General features: G+C 40.4%; 2 protein-coding genes across 4 annotated transcripts in view; one reads left to right on the forward strand and one right to left on the reverse strand.

The window, feature by feature from the left end:
- Positions 1-2,039, forward strand: part of SPAG17 (sperm associated antigen 17) — a 236,085-nt gene extending 234,046 nt beyond the window's left edge. Inside the window, exon 49 of the mRNA XM_032881319.1 lies at positions 1,842-2,039. The gene's annotated coding sequence lies outside the window, so the exon portion shown is untranslated. The remainder of the gene's footprint in view (positions 1-1,841) is intronic.
- The window catches only part of WDR3 (WD repeat domain 3), a 30,062-nt gene that overhangs the window by 4,331 nt on the left and 4,553 nt on the right, over positions 1-21,178 (reverse strand). For all 3 annotated transcript variants that reach the window (XM_032881321.1, XM_032881322.1, XM_032881320.1), the window contains 21 exons: positions 19,086-19,204; positions 17,176-17,254; positions 16,022-16,117; positions 14,994-15,104; positions 14,698-14,799; positions 14,144-14,241; positions 12,928-13,035; positions 12,208-12,438; positions 9,934-10,027; positions 7,926-8,027; positions 6,189-6,274; positions 5,885-6,020; positions 5,219-5,275; positions 3,889-3,989; positions 3,576-3,687; positions 3,298-3,432; positions 2,984-3,034; positions 2,384-2,449; positions 1,792-1,884; positions 1,304-1,351; positions 368-411 (listed from right to left, as the gene is read on the reverse strand). In XM_032881321.1, coding sequence (XP_032737212.1) covers positions 368-411; positions 1,304-1,351; positions 1,792-1,884; positions 2,384-2,449; positions 2,984-3,034; positions 3,298-3,432; positions 3,576-3,687; positions 3,889-3,989; positions 5,219-5,275; positions 5,885-6,020; positions 6,189-6,274; positions 7,926-8,027; positions 9,934-10,027; positions 12,208-12,438; positions 12,928-13,035; positions 14,144-14,241; positions 14,698-14,799; positions 14,994-15,104; positions 16,022-16,117; positions 17,176-17,254; positions 19,086-19,204 — 2,069 coding nt within the window. The remainder of the gene's footprint in view (positions 1-367; positions 412-1,303; positions 1,352-1,791; positions 1,885-2,383; positions 2,450-2,983; positions 3,035-3,297; positions 3,433-3,575; positions 3,688-3,888; positions 3,990-5,218; positions 5,276-5,884; positions 6,021-6,188; positions 6,275-7,925; positions 8,028-9,933; positions 10,028-12,207; positions 12,439-12,927; positions 13,036-14,143; positions 14,242-14,697; positions 14,800-14,993; positions 15,105-16,021; positions 16,118-17,175; positions 17,255-19,085; positions 19,205-21,178) is intronic.

A 21,178-nucleotide genomic window follows, 5' to 3' on the forward strand; every position in this document is an offset into this window, starting at 1 on the left:
TAAAATTAAATACATAGGATTCCAATTGTGTATATACACAGGAAATAAGCCAAAGCAAATACACAACCAAAAAAGGTTACCAGGTGGTACTTGTGACTGATAATAGATGATTTCATTACCTACAATATAAAATAGGACTTCCTTTCATTTGTCTCTAGAAGTATCTCCTTTCATACTTTACGAGGAGCCTCCTAGTTCTGCTTCAGAAAGGACAGTATAATATACTATTTTCCACCAAAATGTGGACATAATTAAACCTAGAAGAAAATAACCATGAATTATAATTTCTGTTTATTTCATGGTCAGACAGGCATTCAATAAATGCTGTTAGTTGTTATAATTATAGACATTGTACATTGGAACTCACCTCGACTTGATTCCTTTAAAGATCTCCAACACATAAGCTGAAGGCTATGAAGGAAGCACAACAGCCTTAGCAATACTCTAGGTTGGTTTCTACTGAAGTTCCCTAATTCCCCTCTAAAAAACCATGGATCCCACTCAGAGAAACAATGCACTAAGATGGCAATACATGCCCGGGCTTAGAGTTTGTCCCATGTGGGTTCACCGTCCAGCTCCGCCACTTCCCAACTCTGTTCCCTTCTATGCATGAGTCAGGCCAATTGCCCATCTGTAAAATGAGGCCACACTGACTCACATGATGACCATGATGAATGAGACATGCAAGTTAAGTACTAAGTAACTGGAGACTGCTACGTAAGCATACATTTCTCTCTCTTTCCTCCTTTATCTGATTTATATCAACTTTTCCTCCAAAAATCTCAATTTCAAAGTTCATTTAGATGAAGAGAATCTTCAGATGGCTCTGGATACTGAACGTAAATAAGCACTAGAAAATACGAGAATGCGGGATGCCTGGGTGGCTCAGTTGGTTAAGTGCCTGCCTTTGACTCAGGTCATGATCCCAGGGTCCTGGGACTGAGTCCCACATCAGGCTCCCTGCTGAGCAGGGAGCCTGCTTCTCCCTCTACCTGCTGCTCCCCCTGCTTGTGCTCTCATGCTCTCCTGACAAATAGATATAAATCTTTAAAAAAAAAAAAAAAAAAAAAAAAAGAAAAAAAATAGGAGAATGCTAGTCCAATGCAACCAAAATGGGTGACTTAGAAGTTACAGTAAAACACTCCTTTTAAAACACTCAATACCCTGGAGAGAATGTTAATGGTGAAGTATTTCCCAATACATCCAGCCTCAAATCATGCCTCTGTACTTCCTACTGTCCCTCCCTTGTCCCTGAAAGTAACCTCTGAGTAACCAAGAGGAAACTGGTATACACTTTACTCACAGAGATATTGCCATAAGCCATCAGGATGGGGTTAATGGGAAGAGGAACCTGTGAAGAAATGATTAGATCAAGTCATTATAAAAAGAAGAATTTGATAGTGCTTGTCACAGGCAGGGTGAAAACAGTACCGTTTTTAAAGAATATACAAGAATAATCAGGCCTTTCAGTTTCCAGAGTGCTAATGAGTCTAGGAAATAGAATTCATTTGGAAATCTGTGAGGGTTGTGGTGCGTCCGAAACCACGGCAGGAGCAGTTTCTGCTCCATGCGTTGAGCACCTCAGTCTGTGATTTCTGCCCCCTTGCTTTTTATTAAGACCCAGCTCCCCTCCTCCCAGTCCCTCAACTCCTTTCTACTATTTGAATTAGAGAAGACTATTACATTTATGTCATTTCCTGATCCGAGTCAGTAACTCCCACAGCGATGGTGTTCATCTCAGGAATTCCATGGACACATGTTTCTCAGGGTGTAACTCACAGACTGTCTCACCTCTTTCCCTGCAGCTTTACAAATGGCTTTGTGTTCCTTCCTTTTTGCAGTCTCCTCTCGATATAGCTCGATAGCCTCCATGATCCTCTCAGCCTATGGAGATGGCGACAAAGGAGAGAAGTTATCACCATGCCCCTCCACTCCGCCAGCATCCCAGAATGCTGCAACTGAAAGGCCTGACTAGAAAAGTACCAACTAGCTTGAATCAGTTTAATAAATTAGTGCTAAGAGTGCAGAACAACATGTGACAACATCTCTGGTGTTTCTTCTGTTTAATTTACAGAGAGAAGACGAGGTGTTTTGGGTTCAGGTAAAGCCGTACGGATATACACATGTGGAGTAGGGCAGCCTCCAGGACCCCTGAGAGGTGCTGCTTCCAGGAGATTGAGCCTTCCTTTCTAGAAACCATGTGCTGATTCAGCACGACTCCTGTCCTTGTTAAAAGGGAGGACAACAATGTTCTGAGCTCCATCTATGAATTTCATCAACTTTTTGCCTCAAAAGGTTGTTAAAAACTTTCACTCGAAAGTTGGGCTCCTCCTTAAAAATGCATATATCCACAGATATAGAGACAGAATGTGTATCAACTTACTGCTTTAACGGTTTCAATAGTTTTCTTTCCAGTAAAGTAATTGTCACCTTGAGTCTCTCCTGGAACCTGCCAGAAACAAAGAGATCCTTTAAAAATATTGATAGGCACTAAAGAACCAGTAAATGAATCCTATATCCAGAAAAGAACAGGCATCACTGTGTTATGATAACAGAGTACTTACTCAATTAATGGAGTACTTAGTAAGTGCCAGATACTATTAACCAGATAATATTAACTATTAATGGATATTTTATATCCATTATCCTAAGAATATCCTACTCTCTAAAAGTATAAAGAAATGCCCAATTTCTAAAATTTTTTGATTTTTATTTTTGTTCTATGATTCTCTGAAGCCTCCTTAATAACAACAACAACAAAAAGCCAAAATGACAAACACCCAATACCAAATCTGGTCAGTCATTTGTCCCACAAAATCAGGATATACAACTGAATCAAACACGACTACACAGACTGCTTTCCACACCAGCTGGTGATGACTTGGGCATCTGGCTCCAATCCTAATTCTATCAGAAATTCTTGAAATTAAAGTAAATTCCAACAAGATAATTACAATCTCAGGGTCCCCCAAAATTTACTTACTACAGGTTGGTCTTCTTTGGCCACACTCTCCTCATATTCTGCTTCCCTTTGCTGCAAAAGACATATATAAATTAATCCAGAAGAACCACCATGGTCTCCACACGAAGTGAAAGGAGACAGTGAAAAGTTGCTTCTTTCAAAACGCAATCCCCTAGAGGCACTTCTGTGTCTGTGTGCCTGCTGAGACGGCTGACGGTGGTGTTGGAAACCTCTTCTGGGGGTGCCTGGATGTGCACTGGCTGAGGGGTGGCCACACTAAACAGAACTAGACATCCAACCACCAGCACATTCTGTAACCAAGCCTGAGTCCTTACCATTTCCCTTTCCTCTTCAAGAATAAGAGGCTCCCTTGTTCTTTCCCAAAGTCTCAGAGATTTGTCATGCGATGATGACACAACATAGTCTCCACTGGGGCTTACGGCCAAGCACCAAATTTCCTGGTGGTGCCCCTGGAGAGAGAAGACACAAAAACAGAAACCCTGAGAGGGAACACTTTATTCCTTGACCGAAACCTGCTCTATCTGAGTGGCAGAACATCACTCGATCTTAAAAGTTCTGAAGTACTGAGCAAGCAAAGAAGGCCAGAGGTCACCTCCAGAGTCTGTATGTGTTCAAATTTGTCCGCATCCCACTGCTTAATCTTATGGTCCTTCCCAGCGGTGAAGAAGAGGTGGGACTTGGGCACAAACTGTAGGTACATCACACTGAAAAGTGAGAAAAGTGATCAAATGCCATCAAATTCCATGTTAGTGAAGAGCCTCGCACACAGTTTTAAAAAGGTAGTTCTAGCATGCTTGGTTATTTGTATTTTAGAATTTTAAATTTCTGACTGAATAGACACAGACGCTCAGGGGAAATGATACGTACAGGACTCAAAAGGACATCTTTGAAAAGACTGCACCTACCTGTCATCATGTGCAAAGAGAGACTTGTGGCAGTCCCCAAAATCCAAACCCCAGATTTTCACATTCCTGTCAGCAGAGCCCGTTGCTATTAGTGCTCCATCCTATAAGTAAGAAAAGGGAACCATTACTTGACCTGATTATCAGAAACTCTACAGTTAGATAAAGAAAGACTAACCCTTTTCTTTCAGAAACATTAAAATCAATATAAATTTCATCTCTATGAAGAGCACCTATTTCTTTGCTTGTATCTAAGATTTCCTTAAAAAGTTTGTTGAGCAAAAGCAAGAACTCATGGCTCCCAAGTTTTCGTATTGCTATAGGGCAGTACTGTGCCTTGGTGTCTGTTACCTATTTACTTCCTTAAGTAGGGAGAAGAACAGCTCATCTCTGTCACAGGATTTGGGGAAAGAGGTAAAAGGGAGAAAAGAAGAGTCTGGGAAAGAATCTACTAGAATATTTGCTACCCAGCCTTTTATCCCATGTTCTATTATCTTTCTTATGTCAATGCCTCATTCAAATAGTTGTCAGCGTAACAAGACCACTGGAACTATCTCACGCTGCCTACTTACTGTTAAGTACTGGTCAAAGATGGCAGTCCTTTCACACAGGCCAGACGCTGTCTCTAAATACATTACTCCCACCCAGGGGTGCCCAGGCGGCTGTCATTAATCGTCTGCCTTTGGCTCAGGTCATGATCACAGGGTCGTGGGATCAAGCCCCACTTAGGGCTCTCTGCTCCGCAGGAAGCATGCTTCTCCCTCTCCCACTCCCCTGGCTTGTGTTCCCTCTCTCGCTATGTCTCTGTCAAATAAATAAATAAAATCTTTAAAAAAAACAATACATTACTCCCACTCTTATCCGTAACTCAACACTGCAAAAAATATGATTTTGGTCAAGAGACTAACAGTACAGATGTAGTGCAAAATACTGTAAATGTCCAAATACAAAGCCAAACCAAGTTCTATCTTCTTCACTGAAATTATCTTTCAGAAGAAAGGGGGATGGCTTTTTTAAAGTCTTTTGTATTTTAGGGTGCTCTACCAATTATGGTGTTTTAGACAACAAAATACCATCTGGGGAATCCACAACAGGAAGTTAGTTTTAAGGATTAACTCAGATATTTGTGAACCTATCCTGGTAGCACTAAAGTAATACACACACACACACAGAACACATGAGATACGCTTACAATATACATTATTTAATGGATTTTTGGGAGAAAGATATACAACAGGATGAAAAAATACTCTAAAATGAAGATAGCTAGCCAAGAACGAAGAAGGTGCTTTGGAAAAGACAGCTTGTTACTAAGACACTAAATTTTACTTACATAAGAGATGTCCATGCATATAACAGGCAGTTTGTGTCCATAGAGTGAAAGAAAGAACTATTAAAAAAAAAAAAAAAGAATGTAAATAATTCATGTCTGTGTACAAGATATAGGCATTGTTTGTTACATGTGGATCTAAAATAGAACTTTAAGATACAATCCTAAACACTACCATGGATTGCTTTCTATTTATATTTTCAAAGAAGACAAGCCACCAAAGGCAGCTCATAGCCGTGACACTTTGCAACAGCGAAGACTCTGGGCACCTGCTTTCCAACAATGTTCCCAGGCCTACTGCAGTCCTCCGGACTCTGGGCCTAGGGCCCAGTAATCTACAATTTTTAAAAGCAACCCAAATGATCCTGGTGTCCAGCCAAGTGCGGAATCACTGCCCAGGAGACGCAGTAATGTTCTTCCACTCCTGGCTGCCACAGGATGTTCTGTCTACACATTTTCTGAGCTTATGAAATACAACTTGCTTTAAGCAAAATTTAGAGCCAAAGGGTTCTTTAAAAAGTCTTGCTTTCCTAGTGCACCTACAATGTTTTGATTCACACATACATCTTTAGAAATATAGCACGGCTAGGCACAGTCAAGGCCACTTTCCAATCTCAACCCATGGTCAGTAAGAAAGACAGAAACTATTTCCAGGCATAATCACTGTACCTTTAAAGTGTCAACATAGAAAATTTTTACAGTACAGTCCAGCAAAGACACAGCCAACAGCTTTTGGTTGGGAGAGTAACGGATACACAGAACGTCTTCATCTAGTTGCAAGGTTCGGGTTTGCTTCACAGAAAGTCTAGCACGATGGAAAGCATGAAGAAAAAAAGAAAGAAATGAGTGCTCTACAAAGGCTGATAGAAATTCCAAAAACTCCCTGGAGCAAAATACACATGTCGAAAGCCCCTTCAGTGGTTCCCCATTCTCATTCCAAAAAAAGGACAGAAATTTAAAAACGTCTACTCACCTCTTCTGGGTACTATTTTCATCTTTTACCAACTCAAAATCCCAGAACTTGACAGATTTATCTGCACCACCTGTCACAAAGCCACGCTGAAAAGCCAATGACATTGCAATTAAAAAGTATTTTATTACAGAAACTTGGGTAAGAAGTTATATATCAAAATTGTTTTTAAAAGGCCATTTTTATTTAATAGCATGGGAGAATAATTTAGAAAAATGTGGTTCCTTCCTAACCCCTTTCATTGCTCTTTTGGGGCTGCTGCCACAGACCTAGCAGGGGCTAATGTAGACAGATGGTAACTAGTGTAAAGTTCTAGTTATACTTTTGTTCCTAGCAGGGGCTAATGTAGACAGATGGTAACTAGTGTAAAGTTCTGTATACTTTTGTTCAGCATCAGAAAGACTCTGAACATTGTAGGGTTTCTTGCTCCACCCAAGAAAGCACCAATCAGAAGAATTTGCTATTAATTAACAAATTATATAAATCACACATATATATATTTATATAAAAATATACAAATAAATTAATAAAATGGTTTGACAAATATACACAGACTGGAATATCAAAATAAGTTTATTCAAGTATTTACCTCAGAAAAGTATAAATTTATCCTGCAATGTCCCTGCTTAAAATATGTTTGAAACTGTTTCCAACATCAAGAAAATTAGTCAATACAACATAGTATTAAAGTATAGAGAACTAGGGTCAGAAAACTAGATCTCAGGTGTTTATTCTGCCATTTGAGATTAGTAACATAGGAAACAACCTTCCAATGATCCTTAGTGTCACTGTGATGACAAAAACTATCTAGTTTACAAAACCATTATACAAATAACAATGAGACATGATGGACATAAAAATACTTTTCAGGAAGAGAATTCCCTACAAATGTATGTTACTACTATTTAAAAATTTTTTTTAAAGATTTTATTTATTTATTTGACAGAGAGATCACAAGTAGGCAGAGAGGGAGGCAGAGAGAGAAGGGGAAGTAGGCTTCCCGCTGAGAAGAACCCGATGCAGGGCTCCATCCCAGGACCCTGAGATCATGACCTGAGCCAGAGCCAGAGGCCTAACCCACTGAGCCACCCATGCGCCCTATTATTTAAATTTTAAATGCCGTTTTGTTCTGACCCCAAATGGCATAACCACTCTAAAATTCCAGATCCCGTTTTTTCCAAAAATGGTATCTACATTCAATGGACAAAGTTTCAACACTATTGAGAAGATTCAAATTATTATTATTATGGTCCAAAAAATACCTCAAAATGTTTTGAGCAACAGCACCATGACTTGAGTAAGTATACAGTTCTCCAAGGTGACTCCTCTGAAGGGAAGCACCCCCTTATTGACTTGAATCAATATTAGACTTATATGGTCATAGACATATAGACTAAAAGGGGAATAGGAAAGTCTACTCCATCCTCCGCACTATGGTGCCCAAGGAACTATTTCCTCTTAGGAAGTAGCACAAACCACTGGTGAAAACTCTTGAGGGTAAGCAATTGGATGCCATGCAGCTGGCGGTCAAGAGCAGCTGAACAAGAATGCACTTGATAATGACAGCTATTCATATTATCAGGCACATGATATGCCATCAACATAGGAAATTTAAAGATCAGATAAGAAGCGGGCCTTCTTCTTTAAGAAACCCCAAAGAAATCTGTTAGGCAGCAGTAAATTCTGATTTAAGAAACGGGAAAGTACTCCAGTCCAGATTCTAACATCTGGTTTCATTACCTGATCTGGAGAGAGGGACAAGGACCATAAAGCTCCATCATGTGCGTCTATTGTCTCCAGCAGATTTCCTGAGGCCAAGTCATAAAGCTGCAGCTTTCCTGTCTGAGGAAGGCACAAAATGAACACAGCTCCAAGAGCACACCCACGACCTCCAAGAGTCATGCCTACATAGCTTACGAAAGATTTCATAGCCGACCAGTGACCATGTGGCCAACGGCTTAGCAAATGGATCCCACATGCCCCCTCTGTGCCTCCTGTCTGAACAGATGCCGTGGACATGCTGGGTTAATTCTGGCAGGCCTCTCGGCAGCACGACGACGGAACCGTGCAACCTGGCAGTCCTGGCCTCTTGTCACATTTGCTGGTTCTCCAACTTCACAAGGGAAATAGCATGGCCAGAGGCAAATCAGGAGATACACTAAAGCAGATACACCTAAAAACCCTTCAAGTTTAATAAACTTTAACCGTAACTGGCTTAACCATCTAGTTTTGGTTTCCTTCTCTAGAATACACTGACAATGAGAAATAAGTAACTACCTATGATGCTAGGGAGAGCAAAAAACAAAACAAAACAAAAAACACAAAAATGCAAAAGCTTAGAAAACAATGAGTCACACTTCCTGCTTAGAACTTGGCTAATCAAGAACAAAAAAACAAAAAACAAGAAAAAAAATTTTTTTAACTAAATAAATAAAAATAATGTGATTGTAGTGCCAGCAAGGCATACACAATGGCAAAGCCTCCTCTATGATGGTCTTCTGCATATGGGGTGGCAAGAGTGTAAGGAAGACCTGATTCCCAGGGCTGCCTGCCTCTGGCTCTGTTGATGAATTCACCTCCAACAGCTTGTTTTCTCATCTATAAAATGGGGTTTATAGCACCAGCTTCTCAACGTGTTTGTGGGCATGAAATGATACCATGTACATTAACTGCCTTGCATAGAGACTGGGCGGGGATCTGCGTACTGCACTTTAGTCATATTGGTAGACTTCAAGATATTCACGAAATGTTCTAACAAAAACAACAGAGGGGACACTCACCAAAAGAATGAATGACAAACGAGAGAAACTTGTAATTGGAATTTAATGTTCATTCCCTGACAGTGACTCTAAAATCTCTCTGGTTTATTTTAACCTTTTAGCTGGGCAAAAAATACCCATTGTGACACACAGGTTTTCTCATAAAACAATTGTATATAATGACAAATCCTTACAAAGCACTTTTCAAAGTATTCCAAAGACCTTATTTCATTTTATTCTCACTGCTATTCCTATTATCAGTCCTTCTGCTCCCAGCTCTTATTTACTCATTATTCACTGTGAGCTAGTTTCTGTGGTAAGTGCTTTCTGTAGGGTGAGTGGGTTATTTACCTCATTTAACATGAGAAAACCAAGGCCTACAGGGGCAAGTACCTTGCCCAAAGTTCTCACACCCAGTGAGTGGGAAATCTAGAATTCAAACCTAGGCCCACCTAGTGCAAAAGCCACTGTCAAAAAGCACAGTTGTCATCCTGTTATAGAGATAAGGAAACACACTAAAACAAGTTCTAGGACTTGCAGCAATTTACCCATTCTAAAAGGGGGAGAATCTGAATCCATCCAATGATCTTACTGGCAAGTGGCAATGAGGACTAGTCAGTGTGTCTTTACTGAATGCTTCTACCTACCAAGCTGGACACTAGGTACTCTGTATATTTTATCAGTCTTCTCAAATCGCAATTACGCATGTGCTCGTGAAGAGATGCCTCAAAGGCCAGCAAAATATGAATGACAGTTCTCTCAAGGTCATGATTGTCATTTCCTTCCTCAGAGTCTGACATAAGGTTTGATTTTTTAAAAAACACAAAACAAAACTAAAACGAAAACCCCTCAAAAAATGGCAATGAACTACCAACTTATTATCCAGCTCCCATTCATTTCCAATATGCAAAAACAGGAACCAGAGTTCTCAAACGACTTTAAGAATATTGAGTAGAAAAGCCTCCAAAATCCAAGAAGTCTAAGTTTACCTTTGTTCCTATGACCACCTGCCTATCACCAGGCACGAAGAACGAGCACAGCGCGTATTCACAGGTCATTGTGCGGATACACTGTAGTGTGGCCCTGTGAGGAAGAAGTAATAAAGAACCCCATGTTAGGAAAACCTGCTTCCCCGTCTTAGAGGTCAGCGCACTCGTTCAATACACACCTAGCCACACAGAGCTCGGCTCATACCCAGTTAGAGTCAAGAGAAAAAAATTTAAGTGGCATCTTTTTTGGGGGGCTGGGGGGGGCTCCTAATCCTAAGGAATAGTATATAAAATTGGGACTCTCCCCCCCGGAAAAAAAGCATCTGCCGGATTCAGTAGAGCCCAATGTGCCACCACAAAGAAGTAAATGAGTCCACAGGATTACAAATCAAATTAGCCTATTATGAAATATCTCTACAAGTTCATTTTATTGGACGATAAACATTCATCCCTTCAACAGATGTACATCAAATGCCCACTTCATTCATCACTTGCTGAATGCCAGATGTTAATCTAGGCGTTGAAGGTTTAACAGTGAGTTAAACAGTTAAACAGCCCTGAAGCTTGTAAGCCCTCACATTCTTTAGCAATGAGACAAGCATGCACCACACCGGTCTACCAGGTGACAGCAGAAACACTGGGGGCAAGAGAGGAGGAGAGTGAGGGTGGGCGACAGTTTCAGGCACAAAGAACAGGAGTTCAATCCCCACAACAGGGACACGTTCTTGCTGTGTTTTAAGGGCACAGAAAAGCTCAGTGGGCTGTAGTACAGCAGAAGAGGACGGGAGCAAAAGGTGAGGTCTATGAGCACTTTGGCTTCTAGGCAGAATGAGGTGGGGCTACTAGGAGTGGTGCCACTTCCATTATGAAGATCACACTGGTGGCCATGTGGACAAGAGACTCCAGTGGGGCATGCAGCGGGGAGACCCGCCAGGAAGCTATCACAACCACTCCGGGGAGAGACAATGGCAGATGAGTGGGGGTGGCAGCAGAGGGAACGACACGCGCTTGGACGCTCAGTTCTGAAGCTGGAGCTGCAGGATCTGCTGGTGACCTAGACCTAGGAGAGGAAAGAATGGCCGCAGCATCTGGGGGAGAACAACTGGAAGGACGGGGAAAGTCTATAGGAGCAACAGGTGGGGAGACCATGGGAGAGAGAAGATCACAAGCATGGTTTGGGCCATATAAAAAATGGAACTACCCAATCAGACAGCCGGGTGGTGAAGCAAACGGAAGACTTAGATGTAAGGGTCTGGTGCTCAGGGAGAGGCTAAGGCTAGAGGAAGAAATTCATGCATCGTCAGCTCAGAGAAAGCTCATAAAGTGAGTAGACAGAGAAGTGGTCCAAAGACTCTGCCCTGAAGTATTGCAACACGCAGAGGTCAGAAAGGTTAGCAGGACCCAGCAAAGAGAGTGAACGGCCAGCAGAGGAAGAGGAAGTAATGAGAGTCCAAGTGCTTCAAAGAGGAGAAAGTTATCAATTCAAGGAGAAGAGTGCCCCATGAAGCTTACGGGTCACTGGATTCAGAAATATGAAGATCACTGATGAGGTGACAAGAGCTGCTGTGGTGAAAAGGTGGGGAAAGGCCTGATGGGAGACAGATGAAGACAGAACAGAGAAAAGAAATTAGAGGACGGGTTGTAACTGGAGAGACTGAGGAGGAGACAGGGCTATTAACTTCTTTTCAGATGGGCGGAATTAGAGCATACTTGTATGCTGCTGGAAACGATCCCACAGAGTGGGAATGTCAAAGATGCAGGAGGACAACAGCCAGCAGGCGAGCAGAGACAGGACCACAGGTGCGAGTTCTGGCTAGCGTTGGTTAGGAGCACCAACATAGGAACAGGAGGGAAGATGGACTACATGGGTATAGATGCAGGTGAACTGCCAGATATGCTGGGAGCACATGAATGTTTTCTAGATGATTCCTTTTTTCAGTGAATTTGGAAGGAAGGCACCAGCTTAAAGGTGCTAGAGGGGTTTGCGGCTTGAGGAGAGAAGAGGTGTACAATAGTCATCTAGGAAAGGAATGAAAAATTACAGTAAAAATACTGGATAGCACTAAGAGCCTACTAGAATTTAAATCGTAGGCGGCTTATTTGTGTGTTTTCCTCTAGCCAACTACAGTGACAAAGTTTTTTTGCACCAAATTTAAAAAAGCAATTACACTCCACAGGCCCACAATCAAGAGACACCATCAAGAGTACTGGAACCTCACTCACACGGGAGCCAACAGGACTGGATAAAACCGGGGAGAGCACCATTTCACAAACCTGTTCCATATCTTCACGGACTCTGCAGCAGCTGAAAGGACAGCAATGTTGTCGGAGCTGAACGACAGGGTCCGCACGTCGCTGCGGTGACCCCCGAGAGTGATTCTGCTTGTCCTGACGGGCTGAGGAGCAGGCGCAGACGGCTGCAGCGAATATGACTCCACCAAGTTGTTCTGCAGCAGGAAGACTGCCTTCAGCTCTCCTTGAGGTGAATGAATGAAGTCAAAGGATCTGCGTGAGAAAGTAATTTATAAATGTTCTCTCCACCACCTTCACTCACAAGGTTAACTGCTTCCAGTAAAAGGCTGCACGGTGTCCTCAACCTACGTGATGTTTGCGCAAGTATAAAGAGTTTCACAGAAAGTGCTCTGCGTGTTGGACAGTAGGCCAAAAACAACTGGGCTCAGGTACTGGATCTGATGGGTATCTTGCTTTTATGTATGTAATTTTTCTAAGTGACCTTAAATGTTTTGGAGCATGGGGTATACATTTTTCTTTTTAATCGGCAGCAGGAAAGAAAACTAAACAAATAGAAACCGTTATTATAATAAAACCAACGAGATGATGAATAAGGTCCATGGTGAGGGCAGGCATGCCATGATCACGGTCTCCAAATATGTAATTTCTCCACACTGCCCAAAATTAGCATGAAAAAGCCAATACAACTTTGCAGCTTACTATCTCTACAATATTGCTATCAGATACTACACTTCTACTCACTTGATTTTGGCAGAAGTTTTGATATTAGTCACCCGTTGGATTTCATCTTGCAGAGTCATTTCAACACTGACTTCAATGTCTTCCTCTTCCCCTTTGGAAGAATTTAATCTATAGGGGGATAAAAAAAAGATGATGACTTTTCTAGAAGATGCTTTGCTATTACGTGAGCCAAATTGTGGCTCGGCGACCAATAACCTGTGTGATCCTGGGAGAGCCCCTTAACCACACAGGACTACCATGAGAATTAGATAATGAAGTATATGTAGTTTGTGAACTACAGTGACATAAAATGTTATTCCATTTAATCGGTATTCTCGATAAGTGGATTCTGAAGGGAACAGCCCATAAAATTTCCTGGGGCAAGTAAGTTTTGTAATTCAAACTATTCCAATGAAATGTACCTGGTGAACTTTTCTAACTTCAAGACTTTTTAGAAGATAATTAACCTGCACTTACGAGTCCAACTATGTCAAATAAACCAAAGGTAAAACAAGGTTTGCCAAGGTGACTTTTTCTTTGAGCCCTGATAAATTTTAACCACCGTGGAACTGATTTCTTTGGTTACTATAGTAACCTGTTCCAAGCTGATGTTGCCCCAAATGTCTATTCTATAGTCCTTCTCTTCAGAGCCCCCAAGGTTAGCATTATGTGACCCAACTTCCTTCTGTCTGGGTTGCTGGTACTGAAGACACCTGCTGGCTTGAGAACTAGAAATCATTCAGATGCTATTTTTTAAAAATCTGTATAAGCCTTTCTATGTGGTTCTGAGCTCACGACTCAGCAACATGCTAATTATGAAGCTGTGGAAATGTAAAACGTGGACTCCCAGCACTGCAAACATCTTCTCTAGCTTTTAAAAGTAACTGCTGGGGCGCCTGGGTGGCTCAATGGGTTGGGGCCTCTGCCTTCAGCTCAGGTCATGGTCCCGGGGTTCTGGGATCGGGCCCCGCGTCGGGCTCTCTGCTCCGCGGGGAGCCTGCTTCCTCCTCTCTCTCTGCCTGCCTCTCTGCCTACTTGTGATCTCTGTCTGTCAAGTGAATAGGTAAAGTCTTGAAAAGAATGAAAAATAAATAAATAAATAAATGTATTGAAAGTAACTGCTAACAGAGTAATTACTTCTTTAAAGAAGCCATAGTTTTTCTATCAGTACCAAGTGGCCCATTCAAGATACTTTATTAATAGTAAATATTAAAAAAAAACAAACAAAAAAACACACTTTGCTTTCTTTCTGGCTTTCTTCATCTTCTTATCCATTTTCTTCTGAACTTCTGCTTCGGAAAGGATGCAGAACACTTCTAGCACAGAATCAGTTCCCTAGAAAGGGAAAAGTTGATGTGAGTCCAGGAAAGGCAATTTGTAACGTAGCTTTTCCTTAGTATAAAGACCAAAACAATAATGTTCCTTTTTCTTCCCCAATGGGTTGTATTACCTTGGACAGCTGCCTCCCTCTGGGACGGCCCTCTCATGTGTAAAGTGGGAATACCACTTCCTACTCACAGCTTTGCTCTGAAGACCAAATAAGAAGCTAGCTAATGCTTTTAAATTGCTCAGAAAAGCATGCATTTAATGCTTGCTAACAATAAGAACAATAATATTAACTATTACTGTATTATGCTAATAGAAGCTAGGGATTATTAAGTCTACCCAGCAGCACATAATGAATTGTTAAGACAACTGGGGGAAAATTAATCTCTACACGGAATATAAAACAAGCACAAGTCTCTGAAAGGAATAGCCCCATCCCTGTTTTCTCTGACAACTGGTACTCACGTGGCAAGCTAGAATCCTGCCTGTCCTGTCGACCGCAAGGTTCACAACTCTGTCCCTTCCCTCCCGCATGATAGAACCAGCTTTTCTGCATGTAAGGATGCGCTATGGAAAAAGAAAGGGAGAAGACCAAAGTAAAATGCAAGTTGTCAAACCTATGAAAAAGTACGATTCTAAAGAGATGCAGGTGACAAAGATATTCCCTATAAGGACAATAATTGTGAGTTTTTAAATAAAAAATCTCCAATTCTCGCTTTTCCCATTGACTCAACACAAATGAGGGTAAGACAAAGAATTACATCCTCAGGAGTTTCGTCTGTCTCCAGGGCGCCATCCTCAGGCTGTGTGTCCTGTATTTCAGGGGAAGTCCCTTTGCTTTTCTTGGGCTCTGGTTCTTCTAAGCCTGCCACCTGTTTTATAAAAATGGGAAAATAGAAGCTGAAACAATGTGTTCCAGATGTCTCTTAACCCTAATGACTTAGAAATCCATTCTTATGGCCAAGAATAAGTGCTCTCTTTGACCAAACCTCTTCAGCTGTAGGACACTTAACCAGAGTATGTTAAAAGCTGATTATGCCAAATGCAAACAAAACAGTATTCACTATGCTATCTCTGGTAACTTTCCGAAATACACGGACTATGGTTTAGTAACCTAGTAATTTAAACTGAGGTGAAAAAATGATGACTGATTCTTCATCAACTTTAAAACTTTATTATGTGAAAGAACTGCCATATTCTGGAAGAAAGATGCCAGTCTGGCACAGAGAACTACAAAGGCAATCCAGACATGAAGAAAAGATAAAGCCTAACCTACTACAAAAGAACCCACCAGAATAGCTACAGAACACAACACACCTAACTCCAGCTAAACCTGCAGTCCATAAACTTTTTCCACACAAAATCTTTGAGGATCTGAGAAAGTTATACTTCTTCTCAGAACATATGTTTATACACAGACACAAATGTTACACAGATTTTTGTCTGAGGGGAAAAGGTCCCAGATATCCTGAAGTCCATCCATGGACACCCAAAGGTCCAAGAACTCTGGGCTAAGAACCCCACAAACTAAAACATTAGCATCTCCAGAAGGTGTAAGCCTAAAAGTATCCTTCTTAGAGTTCAAATAAAGGAGGATAACTAAACTAATGAAGAAAAAGTTCTGATTAGTTTTAAAATGCCTTCTAGTGCTATGGGAAGTACTCAGTAGTTACAACTGATTCAAAATTCAATGAGCCTGTAACACTGCTAAAACACGGCATTGCCTATGATAAAAAACAAAACAAAACCCAAAAACAAAACAAAACAAACAAACAAAAAAAACAATTACCTCCTGTAGATAGGCTATGTCCCAAGCCCTCAGCTCACTGTCGGAAGCCCCAGTAATGAGTCGCTTGTCTTCTGATACCAGCACCAACCCCCACACCTACAGAGTATAAAAAGATTCAAATAATATGATTTTTAGGAGACTCTAGGATATATGATGTGACATCCAAAAATCTAAGTATACTATCTGTAGTGAAATCTGACATTTGCAAAGCCTATTATTAAGGTAATCCTTTCAAAATACACTAAGAGAAACCTTGGAGCGCCTGGGTGGCTCTGTCTGTTAACTGTCTGCCTTCAGCTCAGGTTATGATCCTGGGGTCCTGGGATCGAGCTCCGTGCTGGGCTCCCCGCTTCTCCTCTCTGTCTGCCACTCTACTTGTGCGCTCTATCAAATAAATAAATAAAATCTTTAAAAAAAGAGAGAGAGAGATCTCACTTTTGGAAAGAAAACATGGTCTGTGGTAGAACTGTTGATTATGCAGTGAACTAGAAGTTTCTCTGTAATTTCCTACCCTTAAATTTAGATAATGGCTGTCCAGCACAATTCCTAACTAGAATCCACTCAAATGAAGATTTTAAGTCCGGTACTTCTTTGCTTCAGCCATACCTTGCAAATAGAAGGCACCCCACTGATGTCTATGGGATAATTTTAAGCCTCAAATATTTAAGAACAATGTAAAGTATTGTTGCGAATCAACAGTCCAAGAATCTAATTTGCTTTTGGCATCAATTAATTCCAGGTACGGTTTTGAAAGCCTGCTATGAGCAAAGCATGGAAGAGGATGCAAAGACATAAAATACTCCCTGATCTCTACGGAAAATGTCTATGTTCGAGCAACTATTATAATGACTAAGATTGCGGTTTACACGTCATGGGGCCATGCACTGTATATACACTGGCATTAAACCTATCATCAAAAAGGTGGATACGTTATTTAAAATCAATGAAACTCATATTCATGTATTGGAAACTTATCCAAGGCCAATTTCTACTAAACACCAGAGTAGCTCTATCTGCTCCAAACCTCTCTATCTCTCAAGACAACACATGATGATTACTAGGAGCAGGAAAAACAAAGGGCCATGAAAGGCCCAGGAAGAAAACCATCTTTTTGCCTTGCCATTCTTTCCCTGCGCCCGTGACCTTACATGTACCTCGGTTCGATGGCCAACCATTGTTTTAAAGCAGTGCTGGGTATCAAGGTCCCACCATTTCACCATGGTATCTTTTCCACTGGAAAAAAGAAACGGGAAAAATCTTATTAGGAAAAATCAGTAAATGGGAGGTCAAGGACTCATGTGGTGTCTTCAGGAAAATATGTATTTTTTTTTTTTTTTAAATAAAGAATCCTAACGTTCCATTATTAGGTAGGAAATACAATATTTCACCTGTAAGTACAGAAATAACTTTGAATTCAGAAATGTCAAGGAACACAGACACTGACCTGTGGCCCATTGTCAGAGCACCCACATTCCCCCACTGACTGACACAAATCTCTCACCTCTCTTCTGCTCCAATCTCCCATGTCCAGCTGGTCCCCACAACCTGAAAATGCCTCCTCTGTGAGGTCTTGACTCCTTCCAATCCACTTCTGTCCACAAACCTGAATTTAAGTTCTACTGCCTGAACTATTTTCATAGCTTCTTTTCTAGTCTCTTTGTCCATTCCCTGTGTCTTCATTACATCTAATAAACTATCAGATAATCTGTTTTTTAAACTTCCACTAGCTCAAGGTTCTCTACAGAATCAAAATCAGGCTCTTTAGCACCATTTTAAAAACTTCTCATTCATTGGCTCTGAGTCTCCCTGCCAATGAGCTCTACTCTGGCGTCAAATGCCTCTCCCCTGCTTCCCCATTAATATAAATCTAACATAATCCTCCTTCATGACCAAACTGGAAAAAAAACAAAACAAAACAAAACAAAACAAAACCCCAAAAACATGATAAAGTCCTTCCTATACAATCCCACCGCATTGTGTCATTTCCTTTCTTTGACACAGCTGACCCCTGCACGAAGAGGAGGCCAGGGGCACCAACTCCCTCACCCCCAGTATAGTCAAAAATCTCCAAATACCTCTGATTCCCCCAAAACTTAACTACTCGCAGCCTACTATTAATCAGAAGCCTTACCAGTAACATCAACAGTTCATTAACACATATTTTGTATGTAATAGTCTCACAACAAAGTAAAGGAAAGAAAATATTAAGAAAATCATAATAGAAAACACATTTATAGTACTGTCCTAGATTTACTGAAAAAATAAATGCATACAAGCAGACCTGACAGATTCAACCCTGTTGTTCAAGGATCAACTGTTCCCTAAGCTAAATGTGTATATTCTTTTAGAACCTTAGTCATTCTTTCACAGAATCTGTGTTACCTGACAACACACCAATGTGCCTTCCATCCCACAATAACTAACACACCAATTGTATGGCATTCAGTGCTCCTTCACAACTGCTTCGGAGTCATTACTAGGGTTCTTCTAGTTACTGCTGGCAAACCTTAGGATCCCAAACTTTCTTGAGTGGCTATTCCTTAGGACGGATAATTAGTTTGAACCATATGAAACTGCTCGTATTTGACCTATTATGTTTGACCTACACAAATGGAAATTCCAAATGGTTCAACCTAATAGATGTTCAGAAGGCCTACATACAGAGTATGTCTGTTCTCAAGAGGTAGGCAAATTGAACACTTGTTATTCACCTCTGCTCACTGCTCCACATTCTGTTTTCCTGACTTTCTAAGGATTCAGAAAACGGATAGCTCATTCTATGAAAGGCATGTCAAAGTTTAAGGAACATAAAAAAGCTAATACCAGAGGATAAAAATGACAAATCAGAAAAGGGAATTAAAAATGCCAGACATAACTCTATGGATAGCTTCTTTGATACTACTGGGGAGAAGAGGGAAGGAGAGAGGAAAGCAGAGGGCAGAGGCTAACACATAAGCCTGAGGGTAATGCGGACAAATGAGGAAGGAATGACCCAAATTCTGTGTTTGAAACCTTCTCTGATGCATTTACATAGAAAAGAACTGGAAATGAAACTGTTATTTACCTAGTAACCAGCAGATTCTTTTCTCGTAGAAACAATGCTTGTGTGATGGCGTCCTTGTGCCCCTTAAGACGGTAGAGGCCGCTTTCATTGATCACATCCCACACAATAGCATCTGTGTCCTAAAGAGATCAGGTAATACAGCAGAATTTTCTTTACCTCATCAGGCCTCAACAAATAATATTACAGAGGCGATCCTTGTAGAAAATTTGGAAAGCACACAGAAAAGTTTAGAGGGAATAAACAGCCTTTAATTCTACCATCTATACTGTTCCAATCCAACACTGAGGTATTTTCAGAAAACTGGGATCATGCTATTGATACCATTTTATAACCCTCCCCTTTTTTTATCCATTTTAAAGTATTTCCATTTTTCCATGTCCTTCCAGACTGTTCTCATTTTCAATGATCACAAAATAATCCTAAAGCTATACCATAATCCATTTAAACATCTTTCTACTTTAGCCATTTAAGTAGTTCTCAATTTTCCATTATAAATATGTGGAAGTGAATCTTCTTATACATAAATCTTTGTATATACCTTGGGTCAGAATAAATACTAAAGAAGGAAATTCTTGGGTTAAAAGGTATTTCTATTTTTAAAGTTTGTAATTCATCACGACAAGGTGATCTCTTTAAATTTCACCAATCAGGGGCGCCTGGGTGGCTCAGAGGGTTAAAGCCTCTGCCTTCGGCTCAGGTCATGATCCCAGGGTCCTGGGATCGAGCCCCACATCGGGCTCTCTCCTTGGTGGGGAGCCTGCTTCCTCCTCTCTCTCTCTACCTGCCTCTCTGCCTACTTGTGATCTCTCTCTCTGTCGAATAAATAAATAAAATCTTTAAAAAAATGTTTTTTCACCAATCTACAGGTCTACAGGTCCACCAGGGATATGAATGACAAGGCCAGTCTTGCCATCTCCTCAGCTCTGGATATTATTAGTTTCTCAAAAACCACTGCCGATGTCAGAAGTTACAAATGCTGTCTCAGTAGTTATTGGATTTACATTTCTGAATACCAACGAGAAACTGTGTCCATGCTCTGTGGGGATTACTGGCCACTTATACCTCTCTTGAACTGCTGAGTCCTATCTTTCTTCTTCCTTTGGGCCTTACTTTTTGTTTGACTGTAAGCTATTCAGAGATGAAGGATATTAATCCTTTTTATATTGAAAATATTAAATATTTTTTTCAATGTCCTTTCACTTTTTTTTCCAGAAATAACTGACATATATCACCATGTTAAGACTAAGGACTACATATAGCATGATGACCACAACAGGTTTAGCTAAAATCCATCTTTTCATATAAACAGAATAAAAAGAAAAGAAAGAAGATAAAAGGAAAAAAAATATTCCTCCTTGTGAGAACTCTTAGGACTTATTCTTAACAGCCTTCCTATTTCTCTTAAATGTACAAATGTTTTAAATCTAAATATTCAAATCTATCACACTTTTCCTTTATAATTTCTTTCTCTGCTGATAGGCTTCAAGTCCTTTTGATATAAAGACCTATTCTGAAAGCAGATTAGCTTAATACATTTTAAATGATGACTTCATAATGCATCTTAACACCTGAGAGCTCCTAAAAAATATCTGCCTCTGGGGGAAAAAAAAACCTGCAGCCCTCTTTTATTATTCCTCTTTCTCAAATTTCTGGTGTTTTTGACTTACTTGTTTTCCATATACCCTTATAAATAATTTGGTCATGTTCTTAAAACAACAACAACAAAACCTTTTTGGGATGCTTACTTACATTGCTGTAATTCTATAAATTAATTAGAAAACACTACCATCTTTGTCTTCCCATTCAAGTACCTGATTTGTATCTCTATTCAAATTCTCTACAGAATTTTCTGTTACATTCTTCTGTATACAAGTCTTCTGTTACATTCTTCAGTATAGTTTCACAGTATTTTTCCATCACTTAAGATACTATTGTAAATGCGATCTTTTTACATTGTATTTTCTAACTGATGACTCTGAGACATAGGAAAGCTACCAATTTTTATGGCAAAGAACGACTGTTTTGTCCTCCTTGTCTCATCTGTTTTTTTCCCTGTTTTGAGTAGCACTTCTACAATGATGTTACATAATACT

The sequence above is a fragment of the Lontra canadensis genome, unplaced genomic scaffold (genome assembly GCF_010015895.1).
Source record: "Lontra canadensis isolate GAN:19392208 unplaced genomic scaffold, GSC_riverotter_1.0 scaffold75, whole genome shotgun sequence".
Lineage (NCBI taxonomy): Eukaryota > Metazoa > Chordata > Mammalia > Carnivora > Mustelidae > Lontra > Lontra canadensis.